Source organism: Rhopalosiphum maidis, chromosome 2 (assembly GCF_003676215.2).
Source record: "Rhopalosiphum maidis isolate BTI-1 chromosome 2, ASM367621v3, whole genome shotgun sequence".
Lineage (NCBI taxonomy): Eukaryota > Metazoa > Arthropoda > Insecta > Hemiptera > Aphididae > Rhopalosiphum > Rhopalosiphum maidis.
The window spans coordinates 57,652,407-57,674,880 of NC_040878.1; the positions used below are offsets into that span (position 1 = coordinate 57,652,407).

General features: G+C 30.4%; 1 protein-coding gene across 1 annotated transcript in view; it reads right to left on the reverse strand.

Annotated features, from left to right (window-relative positions):
• Positions 1 to 16,742, reverse strand: part of LOC113554768 — a 39,872-nt gene extending 23,130 nt beyond the window's left edge. Inside the window, exons 1-2 of the mRNA XM_026958743.1 lie at positions 16,386 to 16,742; positions 14,988 to 15,115 (exon numbers count right to left, since the gene is read on the reverse strand). Of these exons, the coding sequence (XP_026814544.1) occupies positions 14,988 to 15,066 (79 nt within the window). The 5' untranslated portion in view covers positions 15,067 to 15,115; positions 16,386 to 16,742. The remainder of the gene's footprint in view (positions 1 to 14,987; positions 15,116 to 16,385) is intronic.
• Between the last annotated feature and the right edge of the window lie 5,732 nt (positions 16,743 to 22,474).

Consider the following 22,474-nt stretch of genomic DNA (forward strand, 5'->3'; position numbering starts at 1 on the left):
TGTGAAAATAGTATTTGTTGTTGAAATTTGGTATACAATGATACGGGTATGTCGTAAACAATATAAATTATTAGCTTTTTTTTTTTATTTTACAATTATTATTTTTTTGTATTCTTCAAAAAATTTTAGCTAATTTTAACATTTTTATTTAGTAATTTCTCAATGTAATACTAAGTTTATTTTATTTACCACATAATTTAATATACCAATAATAAACAAGTCGTATTTTGTAAACAGAGTGTGTATAAATGTAAAATAAAAATAATAAACTAGAGTTTAATATTTATTATTCTATATAAGAACTTTCTTAACGCTTGTTTATATGATTGAAAAATAATTCAAATAACAATTTGGTCAAGGACTTTTTAATTTAGATAATCATTTACTTAAAAATAATACCATAGTTATAGTATAACTGATTGAATTTTTAGCAAAATTATAAAGTGTTTAATAATTTAAGTGATTGCATAATATTATATGGAAGAATAGATAACAATATTTTTAATTTATAATAATTTAGAGAATACAAATTGTATTACGAAGAGAGAATTATTTTATATTATTATTATGTCTTACTTTTAGTTATTTAATACTGTAAATAAATCATTAAATATTAATGAATGATATTAGTGTTAATCCATCAAAATAGGAGGCTTATCGGTTTTTTCACCGATCGCTTAAATTAACGTGATTTAAATAAAATATTTTATTTGAGGTATTAAAATATGGATTTTAGGTATCTACAATCAAACATTTTTTATGACCTAAAAAGTATAATTTATAAGAATAATCTTTAAACATAGGCCTGGTATAGGCTTTGAAAGTATTTACTTCGAACGAAATACGATTTATACAGATGATTAAAACAATTTATAGAATTAAAAAAAAAAAACTTTTCTATAAAATCTAATTTAGTAAAATTACAAACGATTAATATTTTGTAAAAAAGCTGAAGCGAATATTTTTGGTTCGAAGTACGGTCGTTAGACGTTGTACTGTATTAATCTGTGTTAAAAAATATGATTTAATTCAATTAATATGTTGTATATTTAAAATTGTATCACATTTTTTTTGTTGATTGTTGACCTGTTTAGGAAAATATGATTTATAATATTGAGTTTGCGATTATCATAAAATGCGAGCAAAATAACAAATATTTTAATAAATTATACTTTTTTTTATTTCAAAAACCGTGAAAGCAAGACGAGTTTTCAGGTCAATGTGGACACGGTGCTCGAGTAAACCGTACATAATATAATGTTAAATCGTTACCGATTAAGCACGTTTTGTATCGTAATCCATAATAATTATTAATTTTCGATGAACATTGCCGATTATTTTAAACAACTGAAACGTAATTTTATATTGACTGTCATGTATTCAATCATCTTCATCTGTATACCATAATTATGCAACGACCAAAAAAAAAAAAGTATAATAATCTGTGAATGAATTTTATTTTCTACGTACACACATCACACACGTCGTCCTCGTATGTATATATTTACAACCAAAACTTAACCTATTTATTAAGAAATTAATATTTATTCAATTATGTACGCAATATTTACAGACTACAAACCTAAAACAACGGATGAATGATGGGTTTTTAAACGTTTCGACTTAATAATATTTTGTTAGTGGTGAAAAATTGATCACACGTCGCATGGCTACTATTTTGCATCTACGCGTGTCTTTTGGATATATTTAAAATCGTTCATTTCAATGTTTTTGTTAATCTTGCAGCAAACGTAGCCAAGTCGTCACGTATAATTTTTCGGGTATAATAAAATTAAGTTTATCACCCAATAGTGTTATGTTAAATATGTGCTGGTTAGAAGTCAATAAATTTAATATTATACAGTCCAAACTAATATTTGTTTTTCGTAATATTCGTTTCGTCGTAGTTAATATAGACTATAGACTCTATGCTATAGAGCATTGAATATTCTTGTTGGAATGTATTGATCGTTGGTTTTTCAAGACAGTATTGTTTTGTATTATCAAACGTTAAAATGATCATAATATAACCAAAATATTGTAAAGAATCGAATGAATCGATGAGGTGTCTGAAGTAACCGACCAGCCGATTAACTATCACAATAAAGAAATATATTATGTATAATAATTGTAGCTTATTATCATTATAAGCTATCTATTATTGCAAGTAAAATGACAAAATAACGTAGTAGTCATATACATATTATACTGTCACATACAATTTGGAAGACACTATTTATGTCTGGTCTTTATTGTAGTATGTTTATTAACTTTCGTTGACCATTTTGAATATTGTCTGAGATGTAATATGGAATAGTTGATATAATAACAGCACAGGTATCATTGTAAAATTATCATATTTTTGTTGAAACAGTTTAATAATACAATACATAATACACGACTTTGAGAGAAAACAGAGCAATTCAACTCAGTGTTCATGATCTAGATTTTGTTTTGTATTTTGATAAATTGTTATTGTTATCATCATCATAATAATTATTACCACTATTATCGTTTTTTATATAGAATATATAAAGTTATATTATGCTATACCTAGGTATATAATATTTTGCGATAAAGCTAGCAATGCAATTCTTAAGTACTTTAAATTGTTAACAGGCAAAGTGTCTAGTATTAAAATATGTTTTTAAGTGCTGAAATTTACAAAAAAAATATAATATCATTACGCAATTATTGCATAAAAAATAGGCATTCTCATTTGATTTTCAAAAATTTACCCCTTAAACAACTTTTTAAAGAGTCTATAGAAAAACGTATATATATACCTATACCTATTTGTGATTATGATGTTTTATTACTTTTGTTTCATTATTATTATTTTTTTATTTGGCCATCATTTCTATAGTAAATTAAATTTGTATTATTGATTACCTTGTATATTATATGTATTTATTAAATAAACTATAGACATAATATAACTTTGTAAGATAATTTCAACAAATATATGTCTACATATCGTGCATCTTAAAAGTGCGTATTCGGCGGAGGGGAATAATATAAGGAGAGAGAACAAAAAATGCATCACGATTGAGCAAATTAGAAAGCAATTTGTCACTTCTACCGCTGTCGGCTGGACTGACTTTATATTATACTCTTCGTTGGTAATGTAAATAAATGAAATATTCGGCGAAGTCTATTGAATTGTCCTACCGACCTAATTCAGTAGCAGATCCAATTTGTGCATTACGCGAGCCTCGAGTATTGTTGACGATATGCGTTTCTAGGCGTTTCCAATCTGACGTGAAACTCGTTCGACAGTTATTTGATCATCGGTGACCTTAATATAATAATAATAATTATAGATATATGATACTATTTTGGTGCGATAAAATAAAAAAGTTGTGCAAAAAAAAAAAAAAACCACAAGTACATACAAAAAATAAACATGTTAATTGGTTTTAACGCGACGCATCATATTACGCTGGTTTCAGAATTTAAATATTGTAATTTGTATTAATATTCCTTAACAGTATATCCAATACGCGCATTATTATTAAGTTAATTCAAAATGTAACATTCGAATCGATCTGTTTAATAATTAATAATTGACACTGTAGTATTGAAGTAACCATAACATGTACTCGGGGTTGATAGATATAGGAAGCTCTACAGAACGTGACCGGTAACGGTAATGAAGTATTTGAGCAGTGATCGGTAAACGTAATTAGGAAACGAAGGTGATTATGAGAAATCACATTTTACATAATATTTATTATCTCCAATGTCTTATCGATACTTTTATTTATTTTATCAAATAATAAAAAACTCAGTAATCATATACGAAATCAAAAATAATATTTCAGTGATTGAATAGTCGAACTTGAAATGTTATTTTCTATTTTATTTACTCGTAATATTATCCTATTCATTGTTATAATCATTCCAGATATTCTTAAACATATAGTAACCGGACACGTACGCGTTCGTTATCTGAATATATCGTTGATGATTGCGTGCGTATAGCTATTAGAATGCGAAGAATTAAATATTTAAATATTGAAAAATTAAATCGTATAAACGTTTTTATAAATATCAGGAATACGAAATTGTTTTATTCTCTTTTCTCTTTTCTTATAATTTATAATAATATCACTTTGCGACTCCGTACAACGTCGACAGTTTGTCACACGTTGTATGTGAATATACCTTGTACAGACAACTGACAAGGTTAAAACGATTTTCTTGAAAAAAAAAAAATATATTTATGAACTACTGTAATATTATAGTTATTATTACGGTAGGTATGTAATGCAACCATCCTCTCTGATCGATTCATTGCACGCGCGCGTTGAAGGCGAGTCACAATAGTAATTATAATAATAATTACTATATCGATTGCTATATAATATTGTATCACTATATAATATTATCGGCTCACTAATTTAATCACAACCTTACGGAATATTTTACTCAACATAAACGACCGTTGACCGCTCATCACTGCAGCTACAATATAGTGGATCTCTAAAAATGAAAATTGTGTGATGCAAAGGCCACGATTACGGTTTTATAATACAGTAGTTGACAGCTGTCGAAGTACATCGTGTATCTCCATACAACAGCAAGTAAGTATACTATTACAGTTCTATAATTTAAACCAAGAATATTATTTTATCGATGATATTATAAGTAACTTATAATCTATTCATTTTAAAATTTATATTTCATATAAATTCGACACAACAGTAACGTCACGTCGTTTCTCACATAATAACTAATAATGACTTCGCAGTGAGTATTTATAACTACGAAGACTGGAAAATTTCCAAAAAAAATTTCACTCAAATATTAATATTATATTTTATTAACTGCACTATATATTATTGTATGGTGTATAGTGTCATGTACTATTAAATAGACAGTTATTACACATTGTAACTTACGATTATATTATAATATATACTATGCAGTTTAGCGGAAAAATATATTTCAGGAAAGTAAGCTACTAACTTATTAGTAATGACAGTGAAATAAAATGTACATATATCAGATAATTTATATTTTTTTAATAAAACACTGCCGTCACAATAACCTGGAAGGAATCCACTTTGCGCCGTGGAATTTGGTAAGCTTGTGTGCAGTAATTGACAGTTGTATATGTCATACAAGCGACGAATGTGACACAGACCAAATTAATTAATTTATATAATATTAAGTGTGGCTGACAAAAATTTGTATTTAACTTATCTCATAATTTAGCGTAAAATTTCTACTTTATTAGGATCGAACAACTGTAGTATTAATAGTTGTGGTCAACGAAGTCTCTAGACTGAATAGTACTATCTGTGATCGATGATGTTTAAAAGGTTCAGAGTATGGATGCCGAACCTAACGTTTAGCAAAGGGTAAGACCATTGATTATAAATACTAGAGAAATGGTATAAGGATGGTAATCAATGGTAATAGTATAAGGCTTTATAGTTTATGCTTAGCACGTTACACTAAAAATGTCTTAAATAAGCCTCAGAGAAATCAAATAGCGATGAACAGTGATGCTAATTAAAAATGATTGAGTGAACATTTTCGGCCTTTACATAGTTATAAACATTTTGTATGAACATATAGACTATAGGTAATAGTCGACGAACATACTATGTAGGGCGTGTAGTAGGCGAATACCGTACAACTTTATCGACGTTAAATTAAAAATATATATAATGAAAAACCGTAAATGGAGTAGATTTTTATCGGCCGATTTTCTGTTAGCCGTTACTGCAGACACCACTGTTGCATAACACAAATATCTACCATATTGCCAACGATCAACGTTACTACACGGAACTTCCGCAATTCGCTTCCCAAATCGATCGAAAAATATATTATGATGTCGTTATGCAAGGAGATTATACGTGCATATGTGATATACATGTATACGAGCGTTTATGTAACGCTTACCGATTTGTAATTAAAGCACTGCGTTAATGTTCATTATATATAATATATAGGTAACTATATGCATCCTGTAGACGGACGCTATAACACCATTACCCCAGTTGAAAGTGGTGTTTATTTACCCGAAGACATGTTATAACATCAAATTTTATGTCGTGTGTCAATGATAAAGCGTATACCCGTACGTGTGCCTGTAGGTGGTATGTATAAGCGTAAGACATTAATTTAAGATATAGATATTATTTTTTTTCAAAATACCGGTTTCAAAGATTGTTCTCGCTCACCTACTGTGCATTATTGTTTCATATTATCGCATTTCTTAAAACACGGTTAGGGACTCTAATTTAGAACTGCTACGTATATTTTGGATAATGGTTATAATTATAACATTATGGTTGACATTTTCCTTATACGTCGTTATGAAGTGTTAAACATGTGTATGGTAGTTTAGATGACACGAAATGAAAAATTCAACATTAAGGCATGTTTAGTATGTTTAATTTTTTAGAAGAAAACAAGTTACATCCACTGACGGTTTTGAAATCATTTGTAAAACTTGTTACTACTTAATAGTTAATACTAAAATGGAATGGTATAATAATATTATGTACCTCAACGGGTTTAAATTGTGTAAATTGGATACGTCCAGAAGCGCATTTTATAGAAATGGCGTGATTTGTAGTAGCCACGTTGTCAGTTAACGTTAAATTGTATTGATTTGGACTATAAGTAAGCCATTGTTATTTCGAAACTTTTGTATTAATATAGGATTTGTATTATCTATTCATCTAATACCTTCCTGACTTCCGAGAAATAGTACCTACCCACACAATTCGTACGTGTGAACAATTTATAATCAGTCAATACCACGATACGTCATATTATTTTGTTGCTTGTGATAAAATAATATTTATGGCTAGAATTAAATATCCCTATAAGTAAGATTCATACATATAAGCTAAAATATTATTTAGTATTTTTGTTTTCTACTGAGATTAAACCTTTAATTTAGAAGAAAAAGCACAATCTTATGATAGTAACAAACTCCAAATAAAAATTTGAATACGTGTAATGTCTGTAATAAGAAACATTTTTATCATTTTTTTTTTTTTTTTTAAACAACACACGTTTAATATTATATAATACGAATAAACATTTTGGACGGGAAATTGTTTAATAAACGTTCTTTTTTAATTTTTTTTCTCTATTTTTTTTCCAGTATAATTTTTTTAGTTTATATTTAAAATAAGAATAACTAGTACAACTTAATATAGAAATAATACCTATGTATATTATATTTGTATAAATCATAATAAAGCCGCAAACGTTGTTTATAGGTCATAACTTATAATACACCTACATATAATATCATCAAAGTTTTATTATTTTATATATATATATATATATATATATATATATATAAATTATATCGTTACGTTTTTATAACTAACTGGCAACACGTAAGTGTCTGTTTTCAACGTTATAAAATTAAAAACTATAATAAATTAGATAAGTCACTGACGCGTATATTTTAGTTGGTGCGATAAAAACGTTACCGTACCTATATTAAATGTGCTGAAAATCGCGTACCATCGCACAATAAACATGTTTTGCAACAATTTATTGTCTATCGTATTATATCTCACGTGTGTAAAGTCTTATTCGTCGTGAGTATTTTATGTGAATTGAATGTTTCCAAATAATAAAAACATCGTATTCAATGAAACATAATAATAGACTTATCCGAAATCGAATTGTTAACGTTCTGCCCAAACTGCAAATATGCTCATAAAATATGACTTTATGTACTTCAAAAGTCGGTTAATGTTTTTTTTTTTAAATGGTCGTATAACACAATTATACTTTTTATGTAGTCCCGTCCAGTATTAATTGTGATGTTAACGATCACTCTGCCTTAGAACCGAGCAGTGGCACAAACATGGGGGTCATAACCCTTTCCCCCAAACTAGAAAACAAATTTATATTTCTAAAAAAATGCCCCTCTCTTTCATGATATCAGTAGTATGTAATTTTGGTAAAATAATAATGAATACAACATAATCGAAAAAGAAATATTGCGTGGTCACACGTTTAACAGCGATAATCTTCTATGATTTGTGATACACTCAATTATCGTGTATGAACTAGGTAATACCTATAATTTTTTTTACTGTAATGTAGGTACGTATTGTCGTCTACGATGGATTTTTTTTGTAGAAAGGTAAAAAATACATGTAGTATATATCGATCTAATACTTTAGGTCGCAAACACGTTAATGCGGTTCAATTACGTGTATGGTTATGGAAATCGGATTCCTACCATAACGTGTTATCTGTGTACACATTATGCAGAGTAATATTTACGATCAAGTATATTTGCCATACGTTTTCTTTTAATACTGAACGTTTTTAAATTAAAATCTTTAGAACTTTTAATTACCTTTTTTCAAGTTCATGTAGGTACTTTAAGATTGTTGTATAATTAAGGAGATTTTGGTAATGGCAACTTCTTTCTTCAAATGATATTCATCCTCTTTTTTTTATAAATTGATGACAGGATGATAATTTTAGTAATGCTGATGTATTTAAATAAATATTCGAACTAGTAGTCTGAATAATTTAACTCTTTATACAAGTGTACGACGGACAAAGCCAATGTTACTGGGTTTAGAAAGTAAGGGAGCTGTGATAATTTGAATATGTTGGTAATTAATACTAAGATAGAATAATCTATCCACATTTTATAATTTTTAAATACTAGAGTCCAATATTATATTTATTTTAAAGGATGATTTTAGTTAGTAAATACATATTTATAAATAAAAATTACATAATTAAATCTTGATTCTTAGATAACATGTTAATATTTCCAAAAACATCTACTGCTTTATGAATACCAGTGAAAATGTTTAGTTTTGATTGAATTAAAAAAATTTGCGAAAAAAAAATATATAGGGCTTATTGTACTACGATTCGATCGTCACACGTGTTTTCGTGTCCGGCACATAATTTCATTCACACGTCGGTGGATTATTGCAGTAGTAAGTACACCGCATATACTACGTATATTAGTTGATCTATTTTCTGTGCCTATACACCACGCACCATTCTCGTCCGTTGCCGAGAGATAACAATATATAATGACGCGCCATTTCGAGATACATCTTCTCATCTATACGTGTATGATTCACGATAATCATTATATATTATTGATTCTACGTTATGGATACAGTCTTTCTCGTAGGTTCCAATTAGCGCGAATAATAATAATAATAATTGACGTGCTATTGCTGTGCTCAATGCTACTGTTGCTGCAGTATACTACTTGTATTACCTACATATAGTCGGGCACGTCAGCGTCGTGTCATACACTGATCGGAGTATAATGATACACGGGTATAAAAAAAAAAGAAACTAAAATAACGTGGATAAAATATTATATAAATTTACTGAGCTGCGGGCGACACAGATTCTCAGTGGCGGTCGCAACGGAAGAGGATCGTCTTCACTGCACCACCACTCCTCCCCAAGTCTGGGATATCGTAACGGTACATATAGACATATAGTATTATATTATTACACTCGTTACCGGTTAGTACAGTGCCGGAAGTGCGAGAGACGATAAAAAAAAAAAAATCATTGCGACAACGTCTAAATCAGTAAAGCACATAATATGTAATATTACATTGTTACAAACGGTAAAGACAATTAATATCAATTGTATTTACAGTTCACGCGATATCGAACGTTCTATTTATCACAGTACATCGACGAATACTACAAAACGTGGACGCAAGTGCGGATTAAGAGCCCCTCTCCGTACCAGCAACGGGCGACATACATGATTTTATGGATTTTTATTTTATATATTATATAATTGCATAATATTATGTGACACATTTTAAAGATCATAGACGGAGTTTCTATAGTTTCTCTAACTGTAAAAAATGAATTCTACAAGCAAACTGTCGGCTATTATATGTTTGAAGAAACGCAAGTAGCAATATGCTCGGTGCAGCAACAACCGGGCATCTCAATCTGTTTTTGCAATGTATGGTTTAATTCTGATTTCACCTCAATCAGTAATATTTAACTATCCAGTTTTTTTATGCCTCTTATAAAATTAAAAAAATATGGAGATACCCGGTTATTATGCATTGCACCAGAGTTCTGCAGATAATCTAGGTATTTTGGCCTATAATATGGCAACCTAACCTAACGGAGTCCTTAATACACGCTAAAACTTCTGAAAAAATCGGACGGAGTCGCACGACTGGGTCACGACAATAATAGCGATAATTACTAAATACGAGTAACGACATCACGACTTAAGGAAGATGCGGTTACCGGAACATATAAACGGTAGCTTGACTAGACGTCAAATCGGGCCAAGAGTTCATGCAACGTCCAAAACGGTTTACGGACTTCTTCGTAAGTACAATAATGCTTAGCCGACACGTCGTCTGAAAATAACGTGTATAGGATTTATTTTTTATTTCTATTTTGTTTTAGTACTTTGTATTCGTTTTATAATTGTACGTGATTGTTCCGGAGTAGACAAATACGTATAATATTTATTTGGAGATTTCAGTTAACAATAATCATTTACTGCAGTTCGTTGTCGTTCGAAAGTCTTGTGCGATGTGTCTTCAGTATAGATATTTCGGTATTTAAAAAGTAACTCCGGATGAAGTCGTTCTACGATATTATTTTATTCTGTACCAACGCGTCGATCATATTTATTTATTTTCCAATAAACGGGCGGTACCCTTTGAATACAATGAGATACATGGGATATAATTGAAAATATATAGTTCTAAAAATAATAATAATGATAAACAAAATATAAAAAGATAGAATGAAAATAGTTAAATAAGTAAAGAAGAGTCTTCTATCAATAATAATGTTTCATTTTTGCAAAAAAATTTTATACCTTTTTGTTTTTATTTCGCCGTATGGAGATCCTGCGAAAAAAATTCTACTGAAAACATCATAGTATTCTACAGTGGGAATCATTTTTTTTAATTCCAATTTATATATTATTATTATATTATAATACGCGGATGAAAATGTTAGTGTGTTAGTCTGTATCTGTCGTAGCAAGCGGTATGTATATAAAAAAAAAACCGTATCGATGGTCAGCGCAGTATTGAAAATGTATAGGTAGTTCACGCCAATTTCACCGCAAATATATATAAGATTAATTTAACCATAAAAAAAATTGGTAACAATACTTTTTAATTATTCAATATTTACCTAACGTAAACTTTGGTTTGCCGATATTTCGTACTTTTCGATGTTTTGACTGTCAACATTTTGATTGTCATCGTTTCGACCTACTTTCATTATACGCATAACGTAAGTATACATAACTTTTTAAAAATATCCGAAAAATTCGTGTAACTTGATCATAATTTTGTTTAGATTATTTTAATAATATCATAGATAAGTACGTGGCGCATATAGAATACTTAGTCGATTGTGAACTAAACTTAAATATACCAATTATAAAATATCGTTTTTCGTTATCATTATGTTATATTATTCGTGGCAGATTGTCCATACAATAATAATAACATAATATCACGTTACGTACCGTTGGTTTTTCACATTGAACATATAAGTAGGCATAAATCAGTGATATAAACTCGACGAAATTATACCCGGAAAAACATTATGATACTGAAATCGTTATTGTATTTTTTTTTTTTTTTTTTTTTTTTTTTTTATTCTATTGAACGAAAGTCAATGTCAGCAAATGGTTAACATTTACACGCCATACCTAATTCGAATGTCCTCGCGTCGTTATATTATGTGTAAATCTATATAGTCTTGTATATTGTTATTGTTCTCGAATTACCTACTTACAAACGACTGAACGTAAAAAAATACACTGAATAAAATGGGCGTTTACCAGACGGTAATTAAAACTATTCCACTCCGGTGAGAATTAGAAAACATACACAATATTATGATTGAAACCTTTCCGATCGCGTCTATTGTTGTTGGGATGATAACGAACGAATCGGTAAAGAGCGAAATAAATAGTAATATAGTTTTAGTACGGTCGTATTGGAGTGTGTCCTTAAATTTTTTTCGACTGTATTTTGGAACTCCAGTAAGAAAAAAAAAACATTCACAAGTAGGTAACTCTATTGCAGTACACCGCTGCCGAGGGAGCAATTATTATGTTATGCGTGTAACTACTGTAACTATACTGCCGCAGCTCGATGACCGCTGAAACGTCTCCTCTTTGTTTTTTCCTCATTCATCTGCCGGGTGTCATGACCGCGCTTCGACAATCGTGACTCTTAGCCGGCGCTCGAAACGCCATAATAATTTAATATTATAATTTATCATTATGAATAACCATTTATACGTACGATTTTCTAATATATGCGCGTGGGAAGAATGGACGAAACGATGCACCGGACCTTGAACCAGTTTTTCGAGGAGTCAGGTATAACAATATTATACTTTTCTCCCCGATTCCAGCTACCTATACGCATTATAATATTACCATTTACGCGCACGTTCGGCCCCGGGACATAATTATTATTATATTATGATATTATCGTGTGTACGAACTACTACGCCCCGGTGTAACAGAAGAAGCTATTACGTCTGTGCATACGACGAAGATAATAACGATTTGATGATGATGATGATGATGATGATATTATTATACAGATGTCGTATTTTGGCGATGGTAATCGATTCGACTATCTGTGATTGCACTGCAAGATTGAACGCGACCACAAAGCGGTTGTGTTTTTCTTTTAATTTAAGTACCCCATTGGTGTACTTGTAAACGTAAATGTTGTATAACGTCATCGTTTGTATTATGCGTGTATCTATACGGTGTTTGACTATCGCTGTGAATATAAATCAGTTACCTATTTAATGCAATATATACTGTTGTAGTTGAATTTTCTCTATGGACATTCAAACGCTAATATTATTATATCATTTGTTATAACTTAACATGCATATCGTTAGGATAGCATTTTAATCGATTAATATTAATCCAAAATGAATTACTCGTATTTATGTTAACGTTATGGATAAATTCTGTATTTTTAGCAATGACTCGATGGTATATTTTATTTATATGCATTTATACATAAAATAACATAAGATCTCTTTCTTTAAATACTAAAACTTAGAAATATGTTTTCTTTTTTCAAAAAAATATTATAATAAAACACTAAAATAATAACTAACTATAGTTAGCCTGTCTTGAATTTAAATGAGGCATAACCTTCTTTAGAGGTCATATTAATAAATCCAAATTGTTCACAGAATTCATATTTTTGAAACTTTTTGGTAGTAGTTGCAATTAATTAAAATCTAAAACAAAGTAAAAATGCAACAAATGGAAACAATATAATAGTGGACACATAGAATATATTTTTGCGTACGTATTTACTATTCAAATTGTTTTGTGTTACGTATTCTCTTGGTTTTTTTTTTTTGTGTTTATGTTGAAACAAATTATATATTTGAAAATTATGGTAATTACCACTTTTTTTAAAATTCTCAAGTTTGAAACAAGTGTTATGTAACCAACATATGTTTTAATCCGTTTACAACGAAAAATATGAGTTGTGAAAATTGATCATATTAGTGTATAAAATCGTAATAATTTGTAAACAATATCGAATTATGTCATTGAAAGTAGATTATTTATTTTCTAAATTTTATATTGTTGAGTTAAAAAAATGTCCGTCATCATTGTTATTAGAATTCAGGCATTGACGACGGAGTGAAATACGCACGTTCTTTAAGAGTAGATGGGTTTTTAATTAATTATTATATTGTTATAAAATACGTAATTCATGGTTTTTAAAATGCCTAGCGGAGAGCTTTCTTGGAGCGCTCGTAGGCCTCGATTTGTAGCGATTGTGACACTGACAACAACCAATTTGCAGGTGTGCTGTATGTTGCTTAAATTAATATTTGAATTTATTAAATCGCAGAGAGGTATTAAAACCATATTTTTCTCTTACCGATTGCAGTGAGACAAAACGCGCAGATAACATCGCGTACAGAGATAACAATAGTATGATACGTTTTGATATACGCGTGTATGTCATTGCGTTTGTCTGGGACAAAAAAAAAAAAAGTGTCGTTGGCGCTGATTATCTAAGAAATATTATATAGTTGTGTGTGTATCTATTGTATGTTTAAAAATACTTTATTTAGGTAAGCCACTATAAAGACTCTAAAGATATTATGTTCAGGTGATCGCGCGGGGGGCGGCGATCGGTTGCTACAATATACGACGAACGTGCCTGTATCACTTTGTTTGTTTTGCATTGCACGGGTTAAGTTTCTATAGCGAAACAAGGTGCGTGCCACCGTACCGTAAAATTGTGTACCTATATACATATGATATCAATAGACACGTCATTTCGCACGCGCTAGCATATATTATACGTTTAAGACGTTATACGTTTACTCCCGCGTGTGCGTGTGAATAAAACGAGATTATAACACGACATTGAATTTTGCGAGACGACTTTCTTCCACAGCTCACCACTGTCACATACGAGCCACGCGAAAATGTATATTTATAGTCATATATAATATAGTCACACCTAACCTCGGTGAGTAATATTGTGGGCACTGGGTGGTATTGGCCAACGGGTATAGGTAAATTTAATATTATGTGTGCATAATATACGCGTATAATAGCAGCGTAGACACGTGCGAAATGAATCAACGCAAATTGGTGAAATCCACCTGTCTATCAATTTGTCAATACACGACATTTAACGCATATATAAGTGTATAACATACTAAATACACGCTAATTGACGAATATTATTAATACGGAGTATATAATATATTATACACGAATTACACAAGTTTGTTCGAATAAACAATAAAATAATATTATATTATGCACGTGCGTTCGTACGATATAATTATTATAATCGCATTAAGTGCGGATGATTTTTGTTGTTGTTGTTATCTTATACTATTATCGTAATAATATGAAGCAATTGACAAATTAAAATACGTGAAAAACGAAGTGCAGCAATGATAATAATATAGTTTACGTGACTTACCGATTAGCAACACGGTAATATGAAGTAATATAAAACCGGATCTGGTTAATTTTTTCAACACTCCAATGTCCATGTTCATGTGCACGCTATGAAAAGTTCGTCGACTCGTTTAAACACTGCACCGATTTCTATAAAGAAAAACGTAATTTTAAAAATTTACAACCATCGCATAAAAATATTACATTTATGTTCATTGGCAGATACTTTAATGATGTGATGTATATTACACGCTGCGCACAGACTTAGAATACACTATTACGTGTATTGGTGTATTACAATAACGAGTGGGTTGCAGGTAGGTAATGCGTATTTATATAGCATAAGCCTCCGCACGTCCCGTCTGCATAATAATTAATAATACGACATATTACATTTAATGTATTCCATAATATTATAATATACCTATTCATTTTACGACCCCCATTCGCTTAAATCGTGATACGGTCGTAACTAGTTTTCGCGTGCGCAAAAACGAAAGTGCAGGACGAAAGTGTTTTCCACGCGACACACGCTGCCCGTCGTAGCATTATTTATCGTCCATAATTCGCGACCGATTTTAAAGGTACGATTGGTAAAATTGTTTATATTTATTTTATACATTTGTGCCCACACGTTTGGTACATTAAATAACATAAGATTCACGTAAGATCCAACGCGAAACGGTGCCTTTTCGGACTGACGACGACTGTACCAGACAAAACTTTGAAAACCGTATGACATCTATGTATCGAAAATCGCGTGGTCGGATCTACAGAACGGTAATAGCGTGGTTTAGATCAAACATAAGCTTAAAACCATACACTTCGGGGTCGTTTTATGCAGACGGTTTTCATTTTTTCGTGCGAGGGATTTACCATAGCGCGGTGCGCCCACTGCCGTTTACCGAGCACTAAAAACTATTCGATACAAAACAAAGCGATCTGGCAGTCAACGGTTTAATGAAAGCGTACGATAGAGATGACGAAATCGATGACGTTATGATAAACGAAAATAATCGTCCACGGATCCGTAAACATTTGCGCTTTTGTGTCGCGCGCAGAGCTTAAGGGCTGCAGAAGGTCACAGTGAAAGCGACACTTTCTCCAGGCCCGCCAGCCGGCTACAACGCCAAACATTATTATTAATTTTTATATTATTATTATTGTATATTCGGACGAGCCCCGCACCCGCGTTTGGTCACACACGTACGTGTTATACTGCATTGCATTCTGCTGTCATGATACGATTTCAAATATTGTATTGCATTTTATCGTGTTTTACTGATGTGAATTATGCAACTACAACACTGAAACGCTGTCTTAGCAGGAAAAAAAACTCGGATCGTGCTATATCTATGCTCAGTATGCCCATAGCATCATATAATATTCGAGAAACTTGAACGCTCGCGATCGTATTTACCTGCAGCAGATGAGTGTGGTGGTCGCTGCCGAAACTCGTCCCATGGCGCGCGCGATCACAGCGAATAGACTAAAATGTTATTATTCTATGAAAACAACGGTTTATCACTCGGAACTATCGAAAGCGGCGGTATTCGATGACGATAGTTACGATGTATATATTTATCACGACGAAGATAGTGTCTTATAACGTAATTTTCGGTCGCGAATAAAACGTTTTTCTTAAACCGACGACGTACTATATATATATCGTTGTTATTATCTATTTTTTGAAATACACTGGTGCGTGTGCGTTGCAAATCGAGTATCGAGTGGCGTGCACCTGACAGCGTCGGTTTGGACACTGGTTGCGGTGTAATACCGCTGGAGAGCAGAAACCCGCGCTCGCGACCGCGGTAATGCCCCCGGCCTTCGTCCGGGACCGGTACTCGGCGGCGGCTGTCCTCCCACCGTCGTCGCCGTAGTTTCCCCACCGGTAACGCGCATCGAACATAATACGTATAATATGATATAGTGGCTGGCTCAGATACGCGTCTCTTCTTTCACCTACTTTCCTCTGGCAGCCGAATAATATATATATATATACAGATACGTGTATTTGTTGGTATACCAAGTATACTGCAGCGTAATGCATATATATATATATACATACCGTGTGTACGCATATACATCACGAGCGCGTAGTAGAAAGCGTATATCCAGACATACACGCGACTGGTTTGCTGTTTTTTATCATATTTTTTCCTCCAATAATGATCTTTTTAAAAATGTATTTTACGGCACACAAAACGGCTATGCTATCCAACGCAAAGTTTAACTCGTGTGTTATTTCTGTCGCGATCCACGTTTAAGGGAATATATTAGGATAATACGTGATTTGTATATTATACTGTAATACATATACTTAACTCTGGTACGTCTTCTTTTAGTGTATTTTCATGTATATTAATAAACGATTTGCGGCTGATGTAGAAGACGGTAAAAAAGTTGTCACAGGATCACAGGAACATCGACAGAAATTCCCGTTATTGTACAAAATTCGATGATTATTCAGACTCGCTAACGCCAACTGTGATAAACCAGTGTCAGTAATTTTTAGTGCAATACCCAAACTTCACCAAACCTTATAAGCTAATAAACATGTATAGAATCGTTTTTATTTTTCGTAAGTCTATTTGTTGCTCCGTTTTATGTATGATTTAAGCCACACGAAGTCATCAATTAATATATTTTGAGTGCCACCTAACCTTAGGAAAGTATTGGCTGCTATCAAAATTTGATGTACCTACCTACATGATGAGTTCACAACTGATTGGTATGTAGAATAATAATAGTCTTGAGTATCATATACACGTAAGTGTGTAATGTATAGTAAAGTTTCGATAAGTCAAAAATCTTGATAAGTCTTAATAAATATGTTTCCTTTCCAAAAATATCTTTTAATAATAAAAAAAAAAAACTATAGATAATTCAAACACATTGTTATCTAAATTATAAACGAATAATCTCGTAGATTTTACAATTAATTGGTTTAGATTTTCTTCAATTATTTGTTGAATAATATCTTACTGTTTTCGGTATTCTAACAGACTACGACATAACTTCTTTAATTTTTGGACTTTACAGATAAGTCAAGTAATGTGGATATTAAAGTGTTCTTTGCTTACATTTAATATAAAATAATGTTAATAATAACATCATACAAGAACCTCGCGCTAAGTAAAATCACAAATATTATTATTTATTATAACACAATAATACATAATATTATATACACGCACAATGACTTTATCATGTGAATTCTATACACAATTTTATTTTAATTTAAACATTTTTCGAAATAAATACGTAATAATAACAAAACACAATTACACTAAATTGTCATGATAACAACAGTAAAAAATAGTAATTAAATATTAACAATACTCTCTCATTAGGTTTTTATTAAACGTTGATAAATTGAATGTTTTAGTAAGTCAAAACCTCGATAAGTGGAAGGAAATGTATTTCCTTTAAATTTCGATTGATCAAGAATCAAAATTCTCTCGAAAGCAGAAAAAAAGCGAATCGTGAGTATTTGGACGATGCGGATGACTGAGTTTGAAGCAATTCACGGTGCAAATCAACCTTGGCAGCGACGGACGTATTTAATTCTACGTCGAATAAAACTTATATTATTTTATTAATATTAAATATTATGAATATATTTTATTCAAATCGAGTTCAATGATGTCTGATTGAGCAATATTTAGATTAAATAAAATATGATACGTGCGAGTTAGTTTTAATCTCTAGCCAAATTATATTCCTATGTGTCCATGTACTGTGTACGTGCAGTTAACGACTCTGTAGAATAAAAAATAAGCCATAATAAAGGTGTCCATCAAGTCTATAGTGTCAAGAAAATTGAATAATTATTAGTTTTTTCTTTTACTTTTCGATAAGTTTACATGATTTATTTGATAACCTAAGCTGATAAACGCTGAAACGATAGAATATCTACAACAATTATATAATATAAAAATACAAAATGCTATTAGTTTTATTATTTATTTAATATTTATGAAACATATTAAAATCTATTATAATATAATACGGAATATTTATAATAATAAAAAATTGACAGTGATTCACAATATTATTCTACATAGAAAGGTACCTAATGCGATTATAACATAGGTATCTAATTAGTGTTGTGTACACACGCCTTACAGCCAACGCATATAGCATTTAAATAAATAAAATATGTAACATTCAATTTTCACCTAGAGAATGTGAATGTGTTCAGAAAAAAATATTTAAGAGAAAACGTTTTTTTTTGTTCTATAGAAACATGACTCAAGTATCCCCCGTATAAAGTTATTATAATATGTCATAACTCATAATGTCTTATAATAAATTACCAAAAAAAAAAAAAACTACCTATTATCTTTAAAATTACACGTAACTTATTGATAAATTGTAATTTAATGTGCACGTTCGGTATTGTTTAGGTGAGGAAAAAACCAAGACTGTCGATTGGGATAAAAGACTACGAAAAACGATTGCATTAGGAAGCATAAGATAATAATAATAAAAAAAAAACGTATTTAATGAATGTTTATAATAATGATTATTATGCAGTCAAGCGACCGATTCAATTTGATTAAATAAGTTACAATATACTATTTAGGGTGATTATTGTTACTCTTTTTACTATTATAGTACTCAGCCATATAATTATAATCTATTTTGCCACGCATAACGCATATATAGGTAGTGTAAAAATGATAATAATTGATAGGTTGTTTTAACACGGACGATACACATTATAATATAATTTGTATTAGATGTATTCTGTATAGAGTAGTTTTATCTGTGCGCACGTCTCGATTATAAGATTATTTATTTTATGGACATTTATTATATCATATATTATAATTATAATAATATATATATAGGTTCATTGAAAAATCGACACCATCGACCACTGTATAACATAAAAATTCACTAGATATACGAAGTCTTGTATACTGTATATATGTATATGAGTAACCAATATATAATACCTAGGTAATAATATTATGTGTACTGTACACGTTTCTGAAGTATTAGTAATAAACTAATAAACCTTCCCTTTCACGAAACTTTCCGGCGTGGTAAGCTTTCTACTCGGACTACACCTATTCGACAATATTTGTTTAACCGAAACGATAATCCGGAACTGGAGTTTCGTAGGTAAGTATGTAGTACCTATACCTATTAATGTGTTTACTATTATTAGTGTAGTGACCTTGCGCGGGATAGTACACCGCCGAGAGAAAACGACGCTTTTTAAGAGAACACTTTGTTGGTAGGTATGGGAATTTAATATTTGGATAAAGTGAAATTCATGACGCGTTGTCTTACAACAGTCCGGAAAAAAAATCATTTATATCGTATGAAAAATATTACAATTATTTATTGAGACGAGATTTCAACAACATCGATTCTTCTGTTTTATATTATTATGATTATTATGTTATACCCATGTATTATAGTACATCTACATCATTTTTTTCAAATATTATATTACAGATAGTTGCATTGCGCACACGCACTGAAGGACAATTATCATGATTATTGTTATTGAGACTTTCCCGATTTGAAATTTTGACATAATATGCCACAGTCGTATTTTTGTACACACACACACACACACACACACACACACACACACACACACACACATACACACATACACGCGCTCGCGCGTTTGTGCGTTAATGATATTATGCGGTTAATTTCTTCTTTCCGTAAACATTTCTTAATTTTATAATTACTAGAGAAAAGTAAGTGTCTATCAATGTTGTAAGAAAAATGTTAATTCACTACTATATACATATCATACCCCTCTAATATTTTGGAACATACGACGTTATTGTTTACAGCGTGTATAGAAAATATATTATAATATCTCATTTGACATATTATTATTATTTCGAATCCCGTAGAGTAGCTATAGGTCGCGTTGCCCGCTTAACAAAGGTCACCAATGCCCGTCGTTATAACCACCATTAAAACGAAAAACGAAAGTGATGTCACCGATTAAAATGCATTCTACAAGTTACTGATCGTTATCAAATCGAATTTAAAAACAAAAATATATATAGGTGTATTTTTTAAACATTAAATTATGATTTCTCTGTTATACGTATAAATATACAAAACAGTTTTAAAAAATATTTTTATCAAAATAATTACCATACAACTAATATTATCCCTTTCAGCACTGACCTATATTTTTGAGTAAGTGTATGACTTTGTTACTACATACTGAATATTATTTCAATTTTATAACCATTGTCAACCAATCTACACTTTTATGTAGGTAAATTATTACCCTTTTTAAATCCTGGACTTTTTTTTTTTCGATTGTTTTATATGTTTCAGAATGGACCATTAGGTATCGAAATGAATAAAAGAAAACACGAAGAAACTTATAGTGTAACGACAGGAAACAAAAGAAACGATAAATTAGATAAATAACAAATAGATGCGTCTGAATATTTAGATATATTGGTGATATGACAGGAAGCATATCTTAATATTATAATGCTTTGTTTTTTTTAAATGGTAAATTAAAGATTTGCAAACACTTGCTGTTGTCACGGAAGAATTAAACTTCCTAAATATGACGAGTGTCCACGAGAGTTTAAATAATTATTTTAAGGTGATACTAATTTAATAAACATTTTAGGTAAAATATAAAATATACTTATAATAGAACAATAATAATAATATAAATAATTATAGAGTTTATAATGATATTTACTTACAGTCATCACTTTTTTTTAATATTGATATAAACTCGAGTGAAGATGTTTCTTATATTTCTTAATAATTTTAATATAATCTGAAATGTAAAAATGTTATCAAATTTTACAAACTTATGAAAAAGTGGGATTATTTATTACACGTAAAGAGACTATAATATTTATTATTTACACACATGATAAATTATATATTTATATGCTTTATGGTTTAATCAGAATTGAATGCAAATTTGAATATAAATTATTGTATAAGATATTACAGTACTTAATTAATAATTATATATTATATTATTATAAATATTTTATCTAAAATGTTAATTATTATTTATTTGTAATGTTTGAAATATTTTTAATTCAATTTTTATAAAAAAAAGTTATAAACTCTCAGCTTACTAAAAAAGATTGAAAGAACCGAAAGAGGGTGGCAAACTAAGTGATCAGTGGGAAAAGTCCCCTGCCTCCTAGTATTATACTCGATATTTTAAATTATAATATTGCGGTATTTTGCCGTAAATGCACTCGACCGCCATTAAAACGGAATATCAACGCCTGTGTCTCGTGTACACGGTCTGATAATTACTTGCCATTATCGTTAATTCATAATAATATTACAGTGAAAAATGCGATGATAAAGTATTTAGCACGAAGTATTAAGGCGAAAACAATTATTAATTGTCAACGCGCGTTGACATAATACGTATTATAATTTGTAGGGTTCAAGACTTATTGCACCAAAAATGTTTCAAGTATATTCATAAAAAAAAAATATGAATAATTATGCAAATCTACAACGAAG